This window comes from Chenopodium quinoa, unplaced genomic scaffold (genome assembly GCF_001683475.1).
Source record: "Chenopodium quinoa cultivar QQ74 unplaced genomic scaffold, ASM168347v1, whole genome shotgun sequence".
NCBI classification, from domain to species: Eukaryota; Viridiplantae; Streptophyta; class Magnoliopsida; order Caryophyllales; family Amaranthaceae; genus Chenopodium; species Chenopodium quinoa.
In genome coordinates, this window is record NW_018744137.1 from 1756179 (window position 1) to 1773156 (window position 16978).

General features: G+C 31.7%; 2 protein-coding genes across 2 annotated transcripts; both read left to right on the forward strand.

Annotated features, from left to right (window-relative positions):
• The first annotated feature begins 3518 nt into the window (after window positions 1-3518).
• On the forward strand, window positions 3519-4319 carry LOC110693110. Its single transcript, XM_021870234.1, has one exon. The coding sequence runs from the start codon at window positions 3519-3521 to the stop codon at window positions 4317-4319; it is 801 nt and encodes a 266-aa protein (XP_021725926.1).
• An 11623-nt stretch (window positions 4320-15942) lies between these two features.
• On the forward strand, window positions 15943-16771 carry LOC110693129 (ethylene-responsive transcription factor ERF095-like). The gene has a single exon (XM_021870249.1). The coding sequence runs from the start codon at window positions 16071-16073 to the stop codon at window positions 16464-16466; it is 396 nt and encodes a 131-aa protein (XP_021725941.1). The 5' UTR covers window positions 15943-16070; the 3' UTR covers window positions 16467-16771.
• Window positions 16772-16978: the final 207 nt, after the last annotated feature.

Genomic DNA, 16978 nt, shown 5'->3' on the forward strand with positions numbered 1-16978 from the left:
ATATAGCTGCAGCTTCATGCTGTTCCCAGCTACTGTGGATAAGGAACCAGCTGAAAGATTTTGGTGTTATTTATAAAAGTGTTCCTATTTTTTGTGATAACACTAGTGCAATCAATATTTCAAAGAATCCTGTGCAACACTCCAAGACAAAACACATTGAAATAAGACACCATTTTTTAAGAGACAATGTGGAAAAAGGATTGGTGGAGATGTTGTTTTGTAAAAGTGAAGATCAAATTGCTGATATCTTCACAAAGCCTTTGTGTAGAGAGTCTTTTTGTAGGTTAAGAGTCCTTTTAGGTCTAGTTAGACTTTAGGTATTGGCTTCAATTACTTCCTTCAATGATTGGTTAGAATGGTATTCTCTTGTATAGTGTGTGTACATACTTATGTTGATATCTTTCAAGTGTTGTGTAGATGGTTCAAAATCTCAAAAGGATTGAGAATCATTGTTGTAAGAAACAGGTGAAATCAGGCTGAATTGCCAGAAACAGCGTGACATGGTTCTATACAGGTACCAGCAAAGGGAAACAGCAGACCAGCTCTGATATGTCATCCGATAATATCTTTTATTTTCGGAAGATTACTATAAGATATTTCCTTTTGGAAGGAATTTATCTTATTTCAGTTATTTAATCCCATATAAAAGGCAAACATATCATATGCCTTATTTATAGTTGGTTGAGATAATTATGGTAAAAGATAATTACCAAATTTTTGATTTCAATTTAAAAATATCCTTTACAGTTGCTTTTTATTGGCTCAACTAACTCTTTTCTTTCCTTCTTCTCTCTTTGTGCTTCATTGTTAAAATATACACTAACCCTTTGTGCAGATCATCAATCATCATCACTCGAAATTCTCTTTCTCTCTCTCGTATGCTTTAAATTCATCATTGTTCATTCGGTTACTGTTCACTCAAGGAACCAGCTCAGTCTCAGGGGGAACATCAGAAGGAAGCATAAATGTCCTTAAGCCCGAAGTTGGAGGAAATTCAGAAAAGTCAGAGTGAAAAGGATGAAATAGAGGTTGTTGGCTATTATGAGGAGACACCCACTGCTAAGACCATGGTACGAAGTAGAGTAACTCAATTAAAGAAGTTCACTGAGAAGGTGCAGGAGGAACAGTCCATTGACGCTGTTCCAGGAACCAAGAGAAAAAGGGTACCAGCAAGAACCTCTTTGCTTGATTGATGTGATGCTAGTTTTGCACTCGTTATGCAACAAGGAGAACAGTTTTGCACTCGTTATGCAACAAGGAGAACATTCTGAATCAGTACATATCTCTCATGCTTTCTTTAAAAAAAAAAAAAAAAAAAAAAAAAAAAAAAAAAAAAAGAGGAACCAGCAGGTCAGGAAGTGGTTTTGAAGCAGATTGGGGAATCACAAGAATATGCTTAGTAATATAATGATTTTGGTTTAAGCAGAGCATGGTGACAAGGATGAAGAGGAATCAGATGATAATACAGAAGATGTTGCAAAGTTCGAGGAGGAGGAAGGGAACGAGAATGATGATGAGGAGTGATGCTGTTTCTGTTCTTGTTTCCTCACCCTCATGTTTATTCTAAAATAACTGATTTTGTTGGTCTGTCTACTTCTCTCCATTCCATGAACTTTCTTTTTGGATGGATTTGGGCTTCTTTGGTTGAACTTTGTTGGCTTGTATGAACTACTAACTCTGCTATGGTATGAACTGTTTGACTAATCTCTTTTTGCAGCATAATGCTTGAATGGTGGTTGATGCCATTGTATGGATAAGCACATTAACTTGTGCACATTGCTTTTACTTGTGGATACTTTTTAATGATGCCAAAAGGGGGAAGTAGTCTGAAGTTGAAGCCTAAGGTTTAGCTAGTTTAGATTGAGTCAGTTTGAGTCTTTTTATTTCGTATTTTCTATTTTCTGTTTAGGGAACCAGTTGGCCTAACTGACTTGTTCCAAAGAGTCTTGAGTCCTTGAAGTTTTTGACGGTTTTCCTTTTGAGCATGTTCACAGGTTCAGGAACTTCAAGAGTTTGTCATCATCAAAAAGGGGGAATTTGTTGAGTCCCTTAGGTTTTGATTGATAGTTTTGAATGATGACAAACAGCTAAGGGAAACAGGTCCTTGAAAGTGTTCGATACAGTTGGGGAACCAGCTAACATAGAACACTGTTTCCCCAGACAAGTTATTACTTACATGAGTTTTCTTATTGAACTAACTTGTCTTTATACAGGGAACAGTTATATGATAAAAGTGTTATGTACTGGTAGGGAACCAGTATGTACTGTTTCCATGGTTGCTACGTGGTAAAGCAGTCACATACTCTTTATTGTGCATTAACCATGTTACATGTGCAGTAGTTGAGTTGATTCCAAGACTTGGAGCATAGAAGCCTTTCGAAGATATTTCGAAGAAAGATTGTTTGCTCATAATAGAAGTATTCAAGGAAGATTCAAGTCTTGAAGATTACATGAAGAAAAGACGATTTATGCTTTAATATGTTATCTAGGTTTTCATGTAATATGCTCCGTAGTATGCTTGCATGTTTGGGTTATATAAGTGCTTAAAAATATATTGAAGTATGATATGAAATCTGGTACAAAGTTGGAACAGGTTTCATAACATGTTTCAATTCAGGGAACCAGGTCGGGGAACCAGGTTCACTGTATTCGAGCCGCCGTTTTGGAAAAAGATTTTACAAAAAGATTTTTTCGAAAAGATTATCTTGAAAATATTTTGTGCAGCTGGAAATAAGATGAAATATTCTTGGTTACCTAAAATCTAGGAGTATTTATCTTAATTGATTCTATCTTTGTGATTAAATCAAATAAGATAAAAACTTTCCTAAAATTACATTATATCTTATTCTCTAAGATTGTGTGATTTAAGGAAACTAGGTTTTAGGAATCTAAGCTTATATAAACTCATCTTATTTCACATATTTCGTGTGCCTCTCTAGAAATTAAAAGAGCAATTATTTGAGAGCATATACTTAAGCACTAATCCCATTCATCAAGTTATATACAAGAGCATTCTAGTACTTAAACTTTTTCTCTTAATTAGCTTCGTAGAAGTGAGATCAAAAGGGGAGTTCTTGATTCTTGTATTGAGTCTTTAACAAAGGGGTTAAAGGCTGGGTGAGTGTTTGTGAGTTCAAACACATTGGGCTTACGAGTGTAAGTCGAGAGCACACTCGGAGTAGAGTGTGGGGTTTGCTGGTTCCCGGAGTAGGGAACAGCAGAGTGTTCTTTGTCTTTGTTTTTCGGAGTAGATTAATAAAGAACTTAGGATAGGAGGACGTAGGCCTGAGTTGGCTGAACCTCGTTAAATTTGTTGTGTTCTTTATTGCTTTATTTTATTTCGTTAAATTTGTTGTCTTCTTTATTGCTTATTTATATTCCGCTGCGTACGGGAACCAGCACAACTGGTTCCTCACACATAATCCGAAAAGAAGCAAAATTAGCCAACGATTACTTAACACTCAATTCACCCCCCCCCCCCCTCTTGAGTGCCCATTGAACCTTCAACAACATTGCATATGCTGTTACATTGTCCTAAGGCTGCCTCGAATTGGAGCCTTTCAGTGCTGAGACTTGATCCGAATGAGGTGGTAGCAAGCTGCCTTCGAAGCTGGTGTGCTAGCATGAGTGAAAAAATAAAGGATCCTCATTGGTGGGATTTATTTTGGTGTTTGGCATGGGGAGTTTGGCTGCAACGAAACGCTTGGGTTTTCGAGAAAAAATCAAGGTATGTGATCGATATAATACATAAGGCAGTGGGATTGGTGGGAGAGTATGAAGAAGCGATGAAAGTGGCCTCTGTGAGTAAGCCGAGCCAAATGCTGAACTCTGCGTGGAAAGCTCCCCCCAGGGACATGTATAAGCCGAACTCGGATGCAAATCTGGGCGTTAATCAGCAGCTAGGAGTGGGAGGCGTGTTGAGGGATGCGGAGGGGGTTGTGTTGTTGGCTTTCTGCTCGAAGGTGAAAGGCAATTTTGAGGTAGAGGTGGGTGAAGCAATTGCGTTGTGGCAAAGTCTCTTGACTGCCCTTGAAGCTGGTTTCAGAAATATGGTGCTTGAAACTGACAACTTGAAGCTATTCCATCATATGAAGAAGGGCATCATTATGCTGAGTGCTTTTGGGAATGTGGTTAGTGACATCCTTCGATTGGCTAGCCAATGTTTTTCTTGCTCTTTCTCCTTTGTTAGAAGAAAGGGTAAATGTGTTGCTCATAGCTTAGCTAAGTTAAGTAGTACTTTTAGTGATTATCGTGTTTGGTTAGAAGAGTATCTCCTGAAATTCATGGGGCGATTTGTAATGACTTTAAATCTTTGTTGACGTAATAAAAAGCTAAGCTCTGATTGGTGTAAAAAAAAAACAATAGTTAATAATATAATTTAATTGAAATTTCTTAATTAAACATAAAAAATATGCACTTTCGAGTTTGGTATATTCATATTTAATTAGAAATTAGTTAGGAAAAATGAGGAAGTTATTTTCTTTCATTCAGTACGTGTTAAAAGTCTATAACTCAATTCTTATTTTAAAACCGTGCATTGCACTGAGTTAATCTAGTTGAAACAATATAAGAATTCCCTCATTCCATGATTATTTAGCGCATAAACTAAATACGATTATTTACTTTGATAAATTAATATATACGTAGCACATACGTTAATTATGGGAGCATTTGTCCACCAAATTGAGCCTCTACCATCAATAACTCCTTGTCCTTCTACAATGAGATTATCAATAGATCCAAAATGTAGCCAAGCATTGTTTTCAAATTTGTCCCACTCATCAATGCTGCTCGGTGCGACAATATCACCCTGGATCTGTCATATTCACAAAAGTACAAAACCCCGTACAATGTCGGTATATAATCTCCACTCATATTTAGATCACGTTACTGGTCCAAAAATTACAATTTATGTAAAGAAGTGGGAAAGTAAGTACTTTTCACCCGTTTGGTTAGCTTTCACAAATTGGGATGGCTAGATTTATTTCGGATATAAATGAAAAAGAATTAGAAGTTCAAATTATTCACCTCGACCTGAATGCTAGTAGTAGATTTGCAAGGACCATCAAAAGCAATGTTTTTTTTTTTTATAAAGAATGTATATTCTTGTGGTACAACTAGAGTTGTACTATCACTGCCAGCATTGCATACATCTATCCATGCTTTTGCAAATGCCTGTAAAATGAACCATAAAGATGTACTACGTTTATGTTAATAATGGAAAAAAGTACAAATGCCTGTAAAATGTTGGTATTTGGTACAAAAACTCGTTAAAAAAAATGTATGATCGAAAATTTTACTTGAGTGTCATCTCCTTTTGCTCCATAATCCAACACATTGAAGGTAGATGAACTGTTTTGTGCATTCGTGACACTTATGCCAAGCAAGTTAGTTGCAATGTATGCAACAATGAAGAGAACAAGACGATAGTCCTATCAAACACAACAAGTTATTAAAAAATTTAGCAAACCTAAAACAAATTAGGAGTACTTCTTCCTAAAAGTCATTTACAATAACAATTGTAAGTCATTATTGATTTTACTTATAGCATAAAATAACACGAAAGTTGAACGAAAATAGATTCAAATTACATGAAACTCGAAAATAGATTCAAATTACAGGAAACTCGAAAATAGATTCAAATTACATGAAACTCGAAAATAGATTCAACTTACATGAAACTCACCATTTAAGCACACAAAGAAGTTAGTTTATACTTCGTAATATTTGTATATAGTTCGAGTTGTATCAATGTTAAATGTCTTTCACTGCTCCTAAACCATATATTTATACATGACACACGAATAGTACCCAAAGAATTATTGTTTATATAACATGATTAACATTTATTATTTGATTAATCAACATTATGTCACATAATAACTCCTCAAATTATTGGAGGCCTGACTATTATTATATTTCTAAATCTAGTTAGTCAATTATTTACCTTGAAATGCAACAAAAATAAGGAATCACTACTTCACTAGTGTCTCTTCATCAGTATCTCGATTTATGTTAAATTTATATTCTGAGGTCTTATTAGTTGTATATTCCAAAAAATTTCAACATTATATAAAAAATTCATCTGAACTTGTACATATTCATCTCAATAATGTATTATGTAATAATTAAATTCCTTATTTTGATGATATGGTTTGATGATCTTTCCAATTCCATTGGTGCTTATTTATTTATTTATTTATTTATTTATTATTTTTCTTCCTATTTTAAGATTACAGTCAGTGGCGGATCCAAGATTTCCGAAATAGTGTGTCACCATCAATTATTGATCATTTGTGAAAGTACAATTTTTTTTTCCATGTCTTGTTCATAATTAATTTCAATCCAAAAATTTTTTATATATATATATATATTTCACCAAATTGATTTCAATCCAAAAATAGGACACAAAAATACATACCACAACCAAATACAGTACTTAAGAATTCAATTTTACAAGTCGAAAATACTACAAATAACATGTTATAAACAAATGGTACAATAAAATTATTATATTGAATTAACTTTATGATTTTTTAGTTAATTGATAAGCTTTATGGGGAAATATTAAAATCGGTTGTACAAATATAAGATATAAAAAGGGAAAAAAAATTATTAAAAAATTATACAAAAAAAAGTGAGATAACTTAAGAGACCAGTTATTAAATATAAATGGTCTCTTTAATGAAAAAAGAAAGTAGCGCAAAAAAATTGCGAAATGCAATAGCAGCATCAAAGAGACCTCTTGTATAAATAACAGGTCTCTTTAATATTTAAGTAGCGATAGCAGCATTAAAGAGATCACCTACCTTAATAAGAAGTCTCTTTGTTTGTTGTTACCAATAGCAGCATCAAAGAGACCCCCTATCTATAATAAGTGGTCTCTTTGATATTTTATTTTTAAAAAAAAATACTGTGTCACCGGACCCACTATGACTAAAGGTGGGTCCGCCCCTGATTACAGTTCTCACTTAATTATAATATACTATGTGGCATGGGCATATGAATGGAGGGAAAATTGTGATATTTTATTCTATCAAAATTTGACCATTTTGTAATGTTCAATAATTTTCTTTTTCCATATCTTATAAAAAGTAATTATGAACTATGCGTGATCATAAAATCATGACCTTAGGATTTATTTTTCAAACTTTGAAAACGTTTCAAAGAAATAAATTAAAATATGTTCACTACATAACGTAAATTAGATTAAATATTACTCTGTAATAAATTCAAATTATAAGGTTAACTAACTACATACTCGCTCAAAATAATTAATAAGTTGATATTCTCATATTCCTCTTTTTTCAAAACATACACAATAGAGTTGGGCTTTATTTTTCTTTTTATGTGGATCAACAACAATATGATTCCTTCCAAAAAAAAAAAAAACCCCAAAAATAAAAAACGCACACACACTCTTATAAGATAGGTAAAGACTAGAATAGACCTGGTCTACAATAACTTATTATAGACCCAATCTTCTAGTATACCATACGAATGTGATTATATTATACGAAATAATGTGATTATATTACTACAAAAATGATTATATCATCCTGAAACTGTTATGTAAATGTATCACTCAAAAAGTGAATTTATCATTATAAAAAGTATCAAATAGTAAATTACATCAGTCAAAAGATGATTTTTAAATTTTATCATCCTAAAGAAAATTATATAATCTCATTAAATGATTTACTATGAGATTATATAATTCAAAATATGACTCACAAAAAAAGATAATTATATCATCTAAAAATGTGATTATATATTATTTGAAAGTGTCAAATTTTGGATCTACAATAATTTATTGTATATCGGGTCCATACAAGACCAACTATATGAGATAATGAGATGTAGAACTTTCAGCATATTATCTTGTCCGAAATATTTTTGTTTATTTATCTCTTGAATAACTTGAAAAATAACTCCTTTACAAAGGATATATTGCCTAAAAGAATTATTGAATTGTACTAATAATATATTTGTGTAATGTCCTCCCCAAAGATGCTTGTGGCATTCATGCAATCAATCTTTTGCAACATCTTGACAATAATAATGCATGGACTACACTCTTAATTGCAATTAAGAGCAGGTGTAACTGATTTTTGTTGTACTTTAGCATTTGCACATACGGAGGTTATTTTTTTACTAGGATCCGAAGCAGCAATATTGATCGTATCCATTACAATGTTGTTGCATGGGATAGCTTCACTACATTTCACTATAATTGCTTCGTCTGTTGCCGAGGTTCCTTGGAAGCCATTAAATGTAATGTCGGACACTGCTACCGCCGATGACTGTAGTTACATGTACCAATGTACGTACGTACGATTAGGGTAATGTAACACGTATAATATATGAAATTATTGATGAAAATGTATCAAGTTTATTAGTATATTTACCTCATTCGAACACTTGCTATTGCTAATGCAATAATATTGGTCTATGATAATCGGGTTTTGGACATCCTCAAGAATGATATCCTCATAGGTGATTTGCCTAGCATATCCATTTCCACCCTATGTACGAAAATTTAAATTTAAATTAAGACGTGATAACAAGTAAAAATTATGCAATCAACAATTGATATACGAACCAACAAAAACTTGGCAAAACTTAATTTTTTAAGTTTATTACCTGCCATGTTTTTATTCTGGCCCCATTTGAAGTATTCCTAAAAGTGCAATTTTTCACATGTATTTGTTCCACTTTTGCTTGTGCTCCATCTTTCCCCAAGCTTCCCACACTATTTATTATAAAGATAAGAAAATTAACCTTTTGACACGATTTATTATCCTATTTAAAATTCATATATATATATATATATATATATGAGAAAGTTATATTGAGCTAGAAACTCACAAAAGTCAACCCGACTCATGTTAGTGAGTAAGACTCTTTAGAAAGTGGGGATGCGTTTAAGCCTTGCTATCGCGGAGAACTCACAAAGTCCTTACAAAATATAAAAAAAAGCACTGGGCCTTAATGGCCCAACCCACCTTGTTGGGCTTGTGCCAAATTGGCCCACTTATGGCCTAATGATAATTTCTATAAATATTTGTATACGAACCTAATGCCATGGCCTGGTCCGCAGGTGACATTTGTTATGTTAATCCATAATGTGTCATGACCAATTGCAACACAATCATCACCTATTTTTAACAAAACAAAAAATTGTTGATCAATAAGTAATAATTCAAATATTCGATAATGAGTACACTATAACCATCGTACAATGTCATACTATTTATTATACACTCGAGTGAAAGTGTAACTTAACGTACCAGTTCCAATGAAGGAGTTCAAGATTTGAAGGTTGCTTGTAGAAGAAATATCAATTCCATCGGTGTTGTGGCTATCTTGTGGCGCAATTAGGTTGATATTGTTAATGGTCGAATTGTTGCTGCCTAGCATAGTTATGTGGTTTCCTGGACAATCTTTGCTTGTAACACCACTTAATTGAAGACCATTGCAGTTAAAAAACGTCATGGTCTGAAATTAACCAAATATAATTGGAGTTGAATATGTAAGCTTAACTTAATTGGCACTTTTAATCATAAAAACACGTCTAAATTCATTTTAATCAATATCAATTAACAAAACTTACCGTTGGACGGTTGCATGAGCTTAATTCCTGGAGTTATTGAGCAAATTGTTAATAAATTATAGTGTAAATAATAGTGCACATATATAATCGAGAAAATATAAAAAAAATCTCTCTTTAGAACATAAATTATATACTATGATTCAGGCTATGCTTAGTTCACCTTGTTTTTAATTTATCGTTTTATGTAGACTTTTTTTTTTCTATCACTAAATATCTTTGGTTTAGTAATGAATTTTTTAATGAAAATTATATAATGTTTAAATACACAGTACATATAAGGTCAAAGTTTAGTCAAATCGGCATATCAAACACAAATTAGAAAAAAAAAATTCATATTAGCTCAGATAAGCAAAAAAAATAAGGTGAATTAAACAAAACCTTTAGTGCAAGATAAGTTTATATAAATGATTAAAAGTGTATATACATACGTTAATCATGGGAGCTTTTGTCCACCAAATTGAGCCTCTACCATCAATAACTCCTTGCCCTTCTACAAAGAGGTTGTCAATAAATTCAAAATGTAGCCAGTTATTGTCTTCACATTTGTCCCACTGATCAGTGCTATTGGCTGCTACAATATTACCCTGAATCTGTCATATTTACAAACCCCGTATGATATCAGTATATATAGATATCAATAATACTATTATCATTTTACCCCAAATTTAATTTAGTACGTCACATTACTAGTCCAAATTATAATTTATGTAAAGAAGTGAGAAAGTAATTAATAATGCATACTTTTCACTTGTTTGATTAGTTTTTGCAAATTGGCATGATTAGTAATATTTCAAAAATAGACGTTCAAATTATTCACCTGAATGTGAGTGTTGGTAGATTTGCAAGGACCCTTAAATGCAATGGATTTGATTAAAAATGTCTTTCCTTGTGGTATGACTAGGTTTGCACTATCACCGCTAGCATTGCATACATCAACCCATGCTTTTGTAAATGCCTGTAAAATAAACCATAAAGATACGACATTTATGTTAATAATGGAAAAAAGTACAAATGGTACATGGTGGTACTTGATACAAACACTCGTTTAAAAAAAGTATGAAAATTATACTTGAGTGTCATCTTGTTGTCCATCTCCTTTTGCTCCATAATCCAACACATTGAAGGTAGATGGATTTTGTTGTGCATTCGTAACTCTTATGCCAAGAAAGCTAGTTGCAACGTTTGCAACAATGAAGAGAACAAAGCGATAGTCCTATCAAACACAATAAGACATTAGAAAAATCAAAAAACATATAACAAATATAGAGTATTCCTATTATTAAGTTACTCTTAAATCATTGATTTTATAGCATGTAATAGAATGAGAGTTAAATAAAAAACGATCCAAATTACATGAAACTCACCATTTAAGCACACAAATAATAAGTTAATTTAGAATACTTTGAGTTGTCTCAATTTCTCTTCTCCTAAACCTTATATTTATACATGACAAACACTAATAGTACCTCAAATCATTGTTTATATAACATGCTTGACATCTATCCCATTTGATCTTACATAATCAACATTATGTCATATAATATCTCCTCAATTATTGCATACTGAATTATTGGTGATTTGGTGGTATAATTATCTTTCTAAATCTAGGCTAATGTGATATTGAAACAGTGAATTATTTTCCCTTGAAATATAACAATAAGGAATCACTAGTGTATCAAGGTTACTATCTTGATATATTTTAGTAACAATTCTGTGGTCTTGAGATTATGTACAAAATTCATCTGAACTTGTAGATATTTATCTCAATAATGTATTATGTGATAAATCAATCCATATTTGTGTGATATGGTTTGATGATCTTTCCAATTCAAATCTAGTTGATACCATACGATTATCTGTTTCAATTGGTAATTTTTTTTCCTATTTTTTTTTTTTAATTTTCTTCCTACTTTGGAATTATGGTTCTTTGTATTTGTTAGTCATAGTATTCATTTGCAATTAGAGGGCTCCGGGCCTTGCTGGGTTGTGTCTCGTGCTAAGCCCACATGCTTTAAGGTTAGTTAGGCCCAACCCAAAGCTCGGCCCACGAGTTCGTGCCGGGCCGATATTTTCAAAAAATTTGGTTCGTGCTTGCGTGTCTAAGCAAAATTGCATTGATTTTAACATATTTTGTCGTGTCAGACCAGATCATGTCATACCTTATCGTATTCTTCTCAAATAAAGGTGGTTAAGTCCAGCCCACGGCCCACACACACAGTATCGTCCTTTTTTTTTTTTTTTTGTGCCGGCCCGACCTAGTGCCATCTTTATTTTCAATACTATTGGACATATAAATGGTGGGAAAATTGTAATCTTTTTTTTTTTTTTTTTTTTTATGAGAAATCTTTTATTTATTTATTTTATATACATTAAAATATATTTTTTAATTCTATCAAATTTTTGAATCTATTTTGTAATGTTCAGTCATTTTTTCACTATCTTATGACCAATAATAATCTATGCACACTATTGTTCGTCATGGCCTCATGGAATCATCACGATTTTAGAGTTTATTCTTCAAACTTTTAAAATGTTTTATAGAAATAAATTAAGAATGTTCAAATAAGTGTAAGATTAAATTATACAAATTCTTTCAAAAAAAAAAAAGTACAAATTAGATCAAATAAATTTTACTCTGCAATAAGTTCAAATAAAGATCAGTTACGTGGACACGCAATAAGCTTAATAATGCCAAGTTCTCCCAAATAAAAAATAGATAAATAAATAAAAAAAAATTTAAAAAAAAAAAAAAAAAGCCAAGATGAAGCTTGCGGTGAAGTGGGCTACATGTAATCATGTATGCCTAGCTGGGCTTCATTGGGCTTTATTTTTCTTTTCATTTGGGCCAAGTTGCTGAACAACTATATGTCTATATATATATGAGATAATGAGATGCAGAACTTGCACATATGACATAGCTTCTTGTCACGCAATTAAGAGGAGATTAAAGAATGTAAAGGTGCAAATTAATTAACTAAAATAATTTCAATTCTGATACAAGGGATGAATCGGGAATTGAGATACTAAGGGCCTGTTCTAATATGATTATTTTCAGTTCAGTTCAGCTCTAATAAATTTAGTTCAGTTCAGTTCAGCTCTAATAAGTTTAGTTCAACTTCTAATTTCCTTCTCTTATAAAATATTCAGTTCAGTTTAGCTCTAATAAGTTCAGTTCAGTTCAATTCAGCTCTAATCAGTTCAGTTCAGTTCAAATCAGTTCAGTCAATGAGAACATGCCCAAAGTTTAAGTTATTTTGATATTTGTCTTATTAATCTCAAAATTATATTGTGTGCCTAGAGATAATGTTACAAGTATTTTGAAATAAAGGAATATCAACTTGATAACTAAAAAAATTAGATCATCATGAACAATACAGTCTGAATATTTACCTTTTTAACTTGATGCACAATACACGAGACAAAAGTAATATTCATTAACAAAATGTCAATTCAAATTTACAACTTTTTTTTTCGACATACAAAGTTAAAGATTAAATTTTATCCTAGTAGTTTGAAAGTTTAGGTCGTAAAAAGAAACATGATAATGTGATATAAACTTTTGATAATTACACTCAAGTGACCTAAAGTTTCAAAATCATCCTTTTGTCGAAAATCGATCACAAGTATTTTTATTTATATAATTGAATATTTGTCATTTTTATTTTTATTTTTATTTTTGTTCAATAAAAATACTTCGTTTAATCTATCAAAAATCTTCATTAAAAAGTCGTTTTTACCCTCTATTTTCGGCCATTTTATAATAATCTCAATTTGTTTATCCTTAATTAAACAAAGCATCTAGTGATCTAGCAATTCGATATGAGGGAAGGATTCTTCGTATGTCACTTGTGAGTTTATTATTGGTGTGTAGGGAGTATTGTATTGTATTATTGTTGATTGTCAAACAATGAGTTCCACAAAAAAAAAAAAAAAATTAAAGGTTCTCTAGGTTAAATGTCTATAGATTTCATAAAGTTCATAGATTCACAATAATTCTGTTTCTGGAAGCCCAATTTTTTCATGTTCTTTCTATTTTTCAGCATATGTTCCAAGTAAAATTAAAGATCATATGTTTCTGGAACCCCTTTTCAATTTATTCCTTGTATAATTAATTAATTAGTTCTTCATATCAGCAAGATATTTAATATTTTTGTTTTGTTTTTGTGAATAAAAAGTTTGTTAATAAGGGCTTTTAGAACATTAAGGCAAGCTAGCTTCCATGATTTACATTGGACCTTTTTCTGTTCACCTTTAGTCGCAATATTTTGACTTTCATGATTGATGATACATTTTAATTTTTAATTAAAAATAAATAAGATTTAGAATTTTTTTTGATATTTTGATGATAAAATATGAGACGTAGAATAAATGACCACAAATATATAATACATTATCTTACATATAAATCACTAAAAATGGTTGTATAAAAGTTTGTTAATAGAGAAAAAGTCAAAATGTTACAACAAAAAATGATCAACGGAAGTATTTAGTGAATGAAAGTACCCTAAACCATAATTATGGATGGAATCAGATCGGATCCCACAATTGGCTTTGAAATCATGTTTAGTTAAGTTCTTTGTAGTTTAACTTGTATTATCATTGTAGAATTGAAGTTTATTGATGGGTGTAGTGGGTGCATAAAGAATCATATCTCTTTGTAATGGATGAAAGAATATTTTTGAAAATTATTAGAACTTTCCATACATACAACATAGACAAGAGGCCAGGAAAAAAAAGGGAGATATATCACAAGAATATGAACACGAGTTTAATGAATTTTGTATCCTGTAATTTTACCCGAATTTTGAATGTGTATGTCATGTATTTAAAATTAAAGCACCTAAAATGATGGTTTTGGTGGTACAAGGATTAATAAATATGCTGAATTGCTCCCAAGAGCATCTATTAACAATTTGTCCATATATGATATTGTATGAATTAAAATTTTGTCAATTTATGATATTTTATCACGATAACATGGCATACAACTTAAATTTATCTATTCCTCAATACAAACATGTTCAGAGTAAAAATTTTGCACTACTACTTTTTTTTTTTTTTTTTTGTTGAAATTGTAATTTTGGACTATTTTGTATGACTCGTACTATTATATAGTTTATAAGCTGTGAATATATATTGGTATACGTATTAGGTCAATTCTGTTCTCTTTCTTTTACTCATTTTAAGAAAAATAAGTTTAGATAAGATTTGAATTATTTCGTATTCATTTGGATAAAAAAAAGGTTTAATCAGAATTGGATACATTCCAAATTGCAATGTCTTTCAGTGACAAGCCATAACTAAACTGGTCCAAGAGTTGTACTCCATAAATACATTTCTGGAACCATCTAAAGGGTCCATAATAAATAATGTTCTATCAAGTGTAGGCAAAATTACAAACCATCTTCAAAAAGAATTTGGGTTTAGCAGCACCACACAGTATGCAGTACTCACTAATTGACTTGGTCTCAAATTTTGACTTATACTTGGTCCTAGAAAATGTTGACCCGATACGACTACATAATACTGATCGGACATGAAATGAATGGATTAAAATGTTATACTAGCAAAATAGGATCATCTAAACACGACTTAATACAAAAACATTACAAAATGGGCATTAAAAAAAATTAATTTATAGTCAAAATTTTCTTGAGATTATAACTTAGATGAGCTGACACCCACAGTAAATCGATTAATTAAATAGATTGGGATAATGTCAAGAGTTTCACTAAGATTAATCAAATGCAATAGGTCGAATGAGTGTAAAACTCATCAACTAAAATAACAGGTCTAACACGAGGACAAACACAAACACAAATTTGTTAAAACATGAAGACCTATTTAACAACTCTACTTATGACGATGTTACCTCGGCCGTAGCATAACATATATAATTTGTGGTGTTTAAGAAAAATTCTGGAAGGAAATTCCACACGTGTGACAACGAACACATAACTAACTCTAGTCTCTTTACCCTGCCCCACAAAAGGCAAAGTTAAGGATTATAATTGGTTGATTAACATTAGAAGCAGAGACCAAAACATACACCAAAAGAATTGAAGACTTCTTTTTTTTTATATTTCAAAGCCATCACCTTGATTCTTCCACTTAACTCATCCAGGTGCATTGGACTAATTTTTAAAGTCTTCAAATTTGACGAAACTTGTTATCAAACGTGCCACCATTTCTAATCTATAGTTTTTTGTGGACCGTAGGATGTTACAACTGGCGAACCTTGGACCGTCTATTTTGCCAACCTAAGATGTACTTTTTTACTTTTCCTACCCCTTATATATAACATAACATATACTCACTTCACTAACACTTAAGTCATAACATTTTCATGCTATCTATTTTCCATAAATATATAGCATAAAACCAACATACATAAAATATTATACACTATACTTTGTTTTTTTTCTTAGAAGTGTACGTTAAAAGTTTAGAAGAAAAAATGGAGGATGATAAAGATTGTGGTGGTGGTGAGGTTAAGTATAGAGGTGTAAGGAAGCGGCCATGGGGGAAGTACGCGGCTGAAATCCGTGACTCGACTAGGCATGGTGCACGAGTTTGGCTTGGTACGTTTAATACGGCTGAGGAAGCTGCTAGGGCGTATGATCGAGCTGCTTATAACATGAGAGGTCATTTGGCTATACTAAATTTTCCTAGTGAATATAACATGCCTCGCGGTGGTTCTTCCTCTAGGGGAGGTTCCTCATCTTCATCTTCATCGACGAGGAATAATGTTGGGCAAGATAGGGGAAAGGAAGTATTTGAATTTGAGTATCTTGATGATAAGCTGCTCGAAGAGCTTCTCGATTATGATAATAATAAGGGTGGAAGGCAATGAAGCTACATGTATAGTTGATGATTTGATTTCAAGCTCTCGTTCGAGTTTGGACAATGTGTCCTTGCATTTATAACTAATTTCATAATGTAACATCCTTTCTTCTTGAGAACTTTTAATTTGTGTTCGTTTGATGATCAATGGATCAATCTAATAACTTTTACGACTACTATTGAGTATGATATGATATTATACATATGCATTTCTATGTATATGATATTATATTTACGATAATGTACATAGATAGGTTGACAGTCTTGACACATTATGTATTTTTAAGTGGGAAATGAACTATTTTTGAAATGACTTGTAGCAAATTATGATTAATGTAATAATTATGTTGTTTAATGTCAAATTATAAATGGGTGATAGCAACCATTTCTTAAGTAACTAGTTTACTAAAATTCAAACTTAGATGATTTTATTACAATTGATCGAGTCAAAATGGACTTAATTACAATGTGGTGCATTTATTTTCTTTTGCTATAATTTATGGGTTGAAATTGATGGTAGAC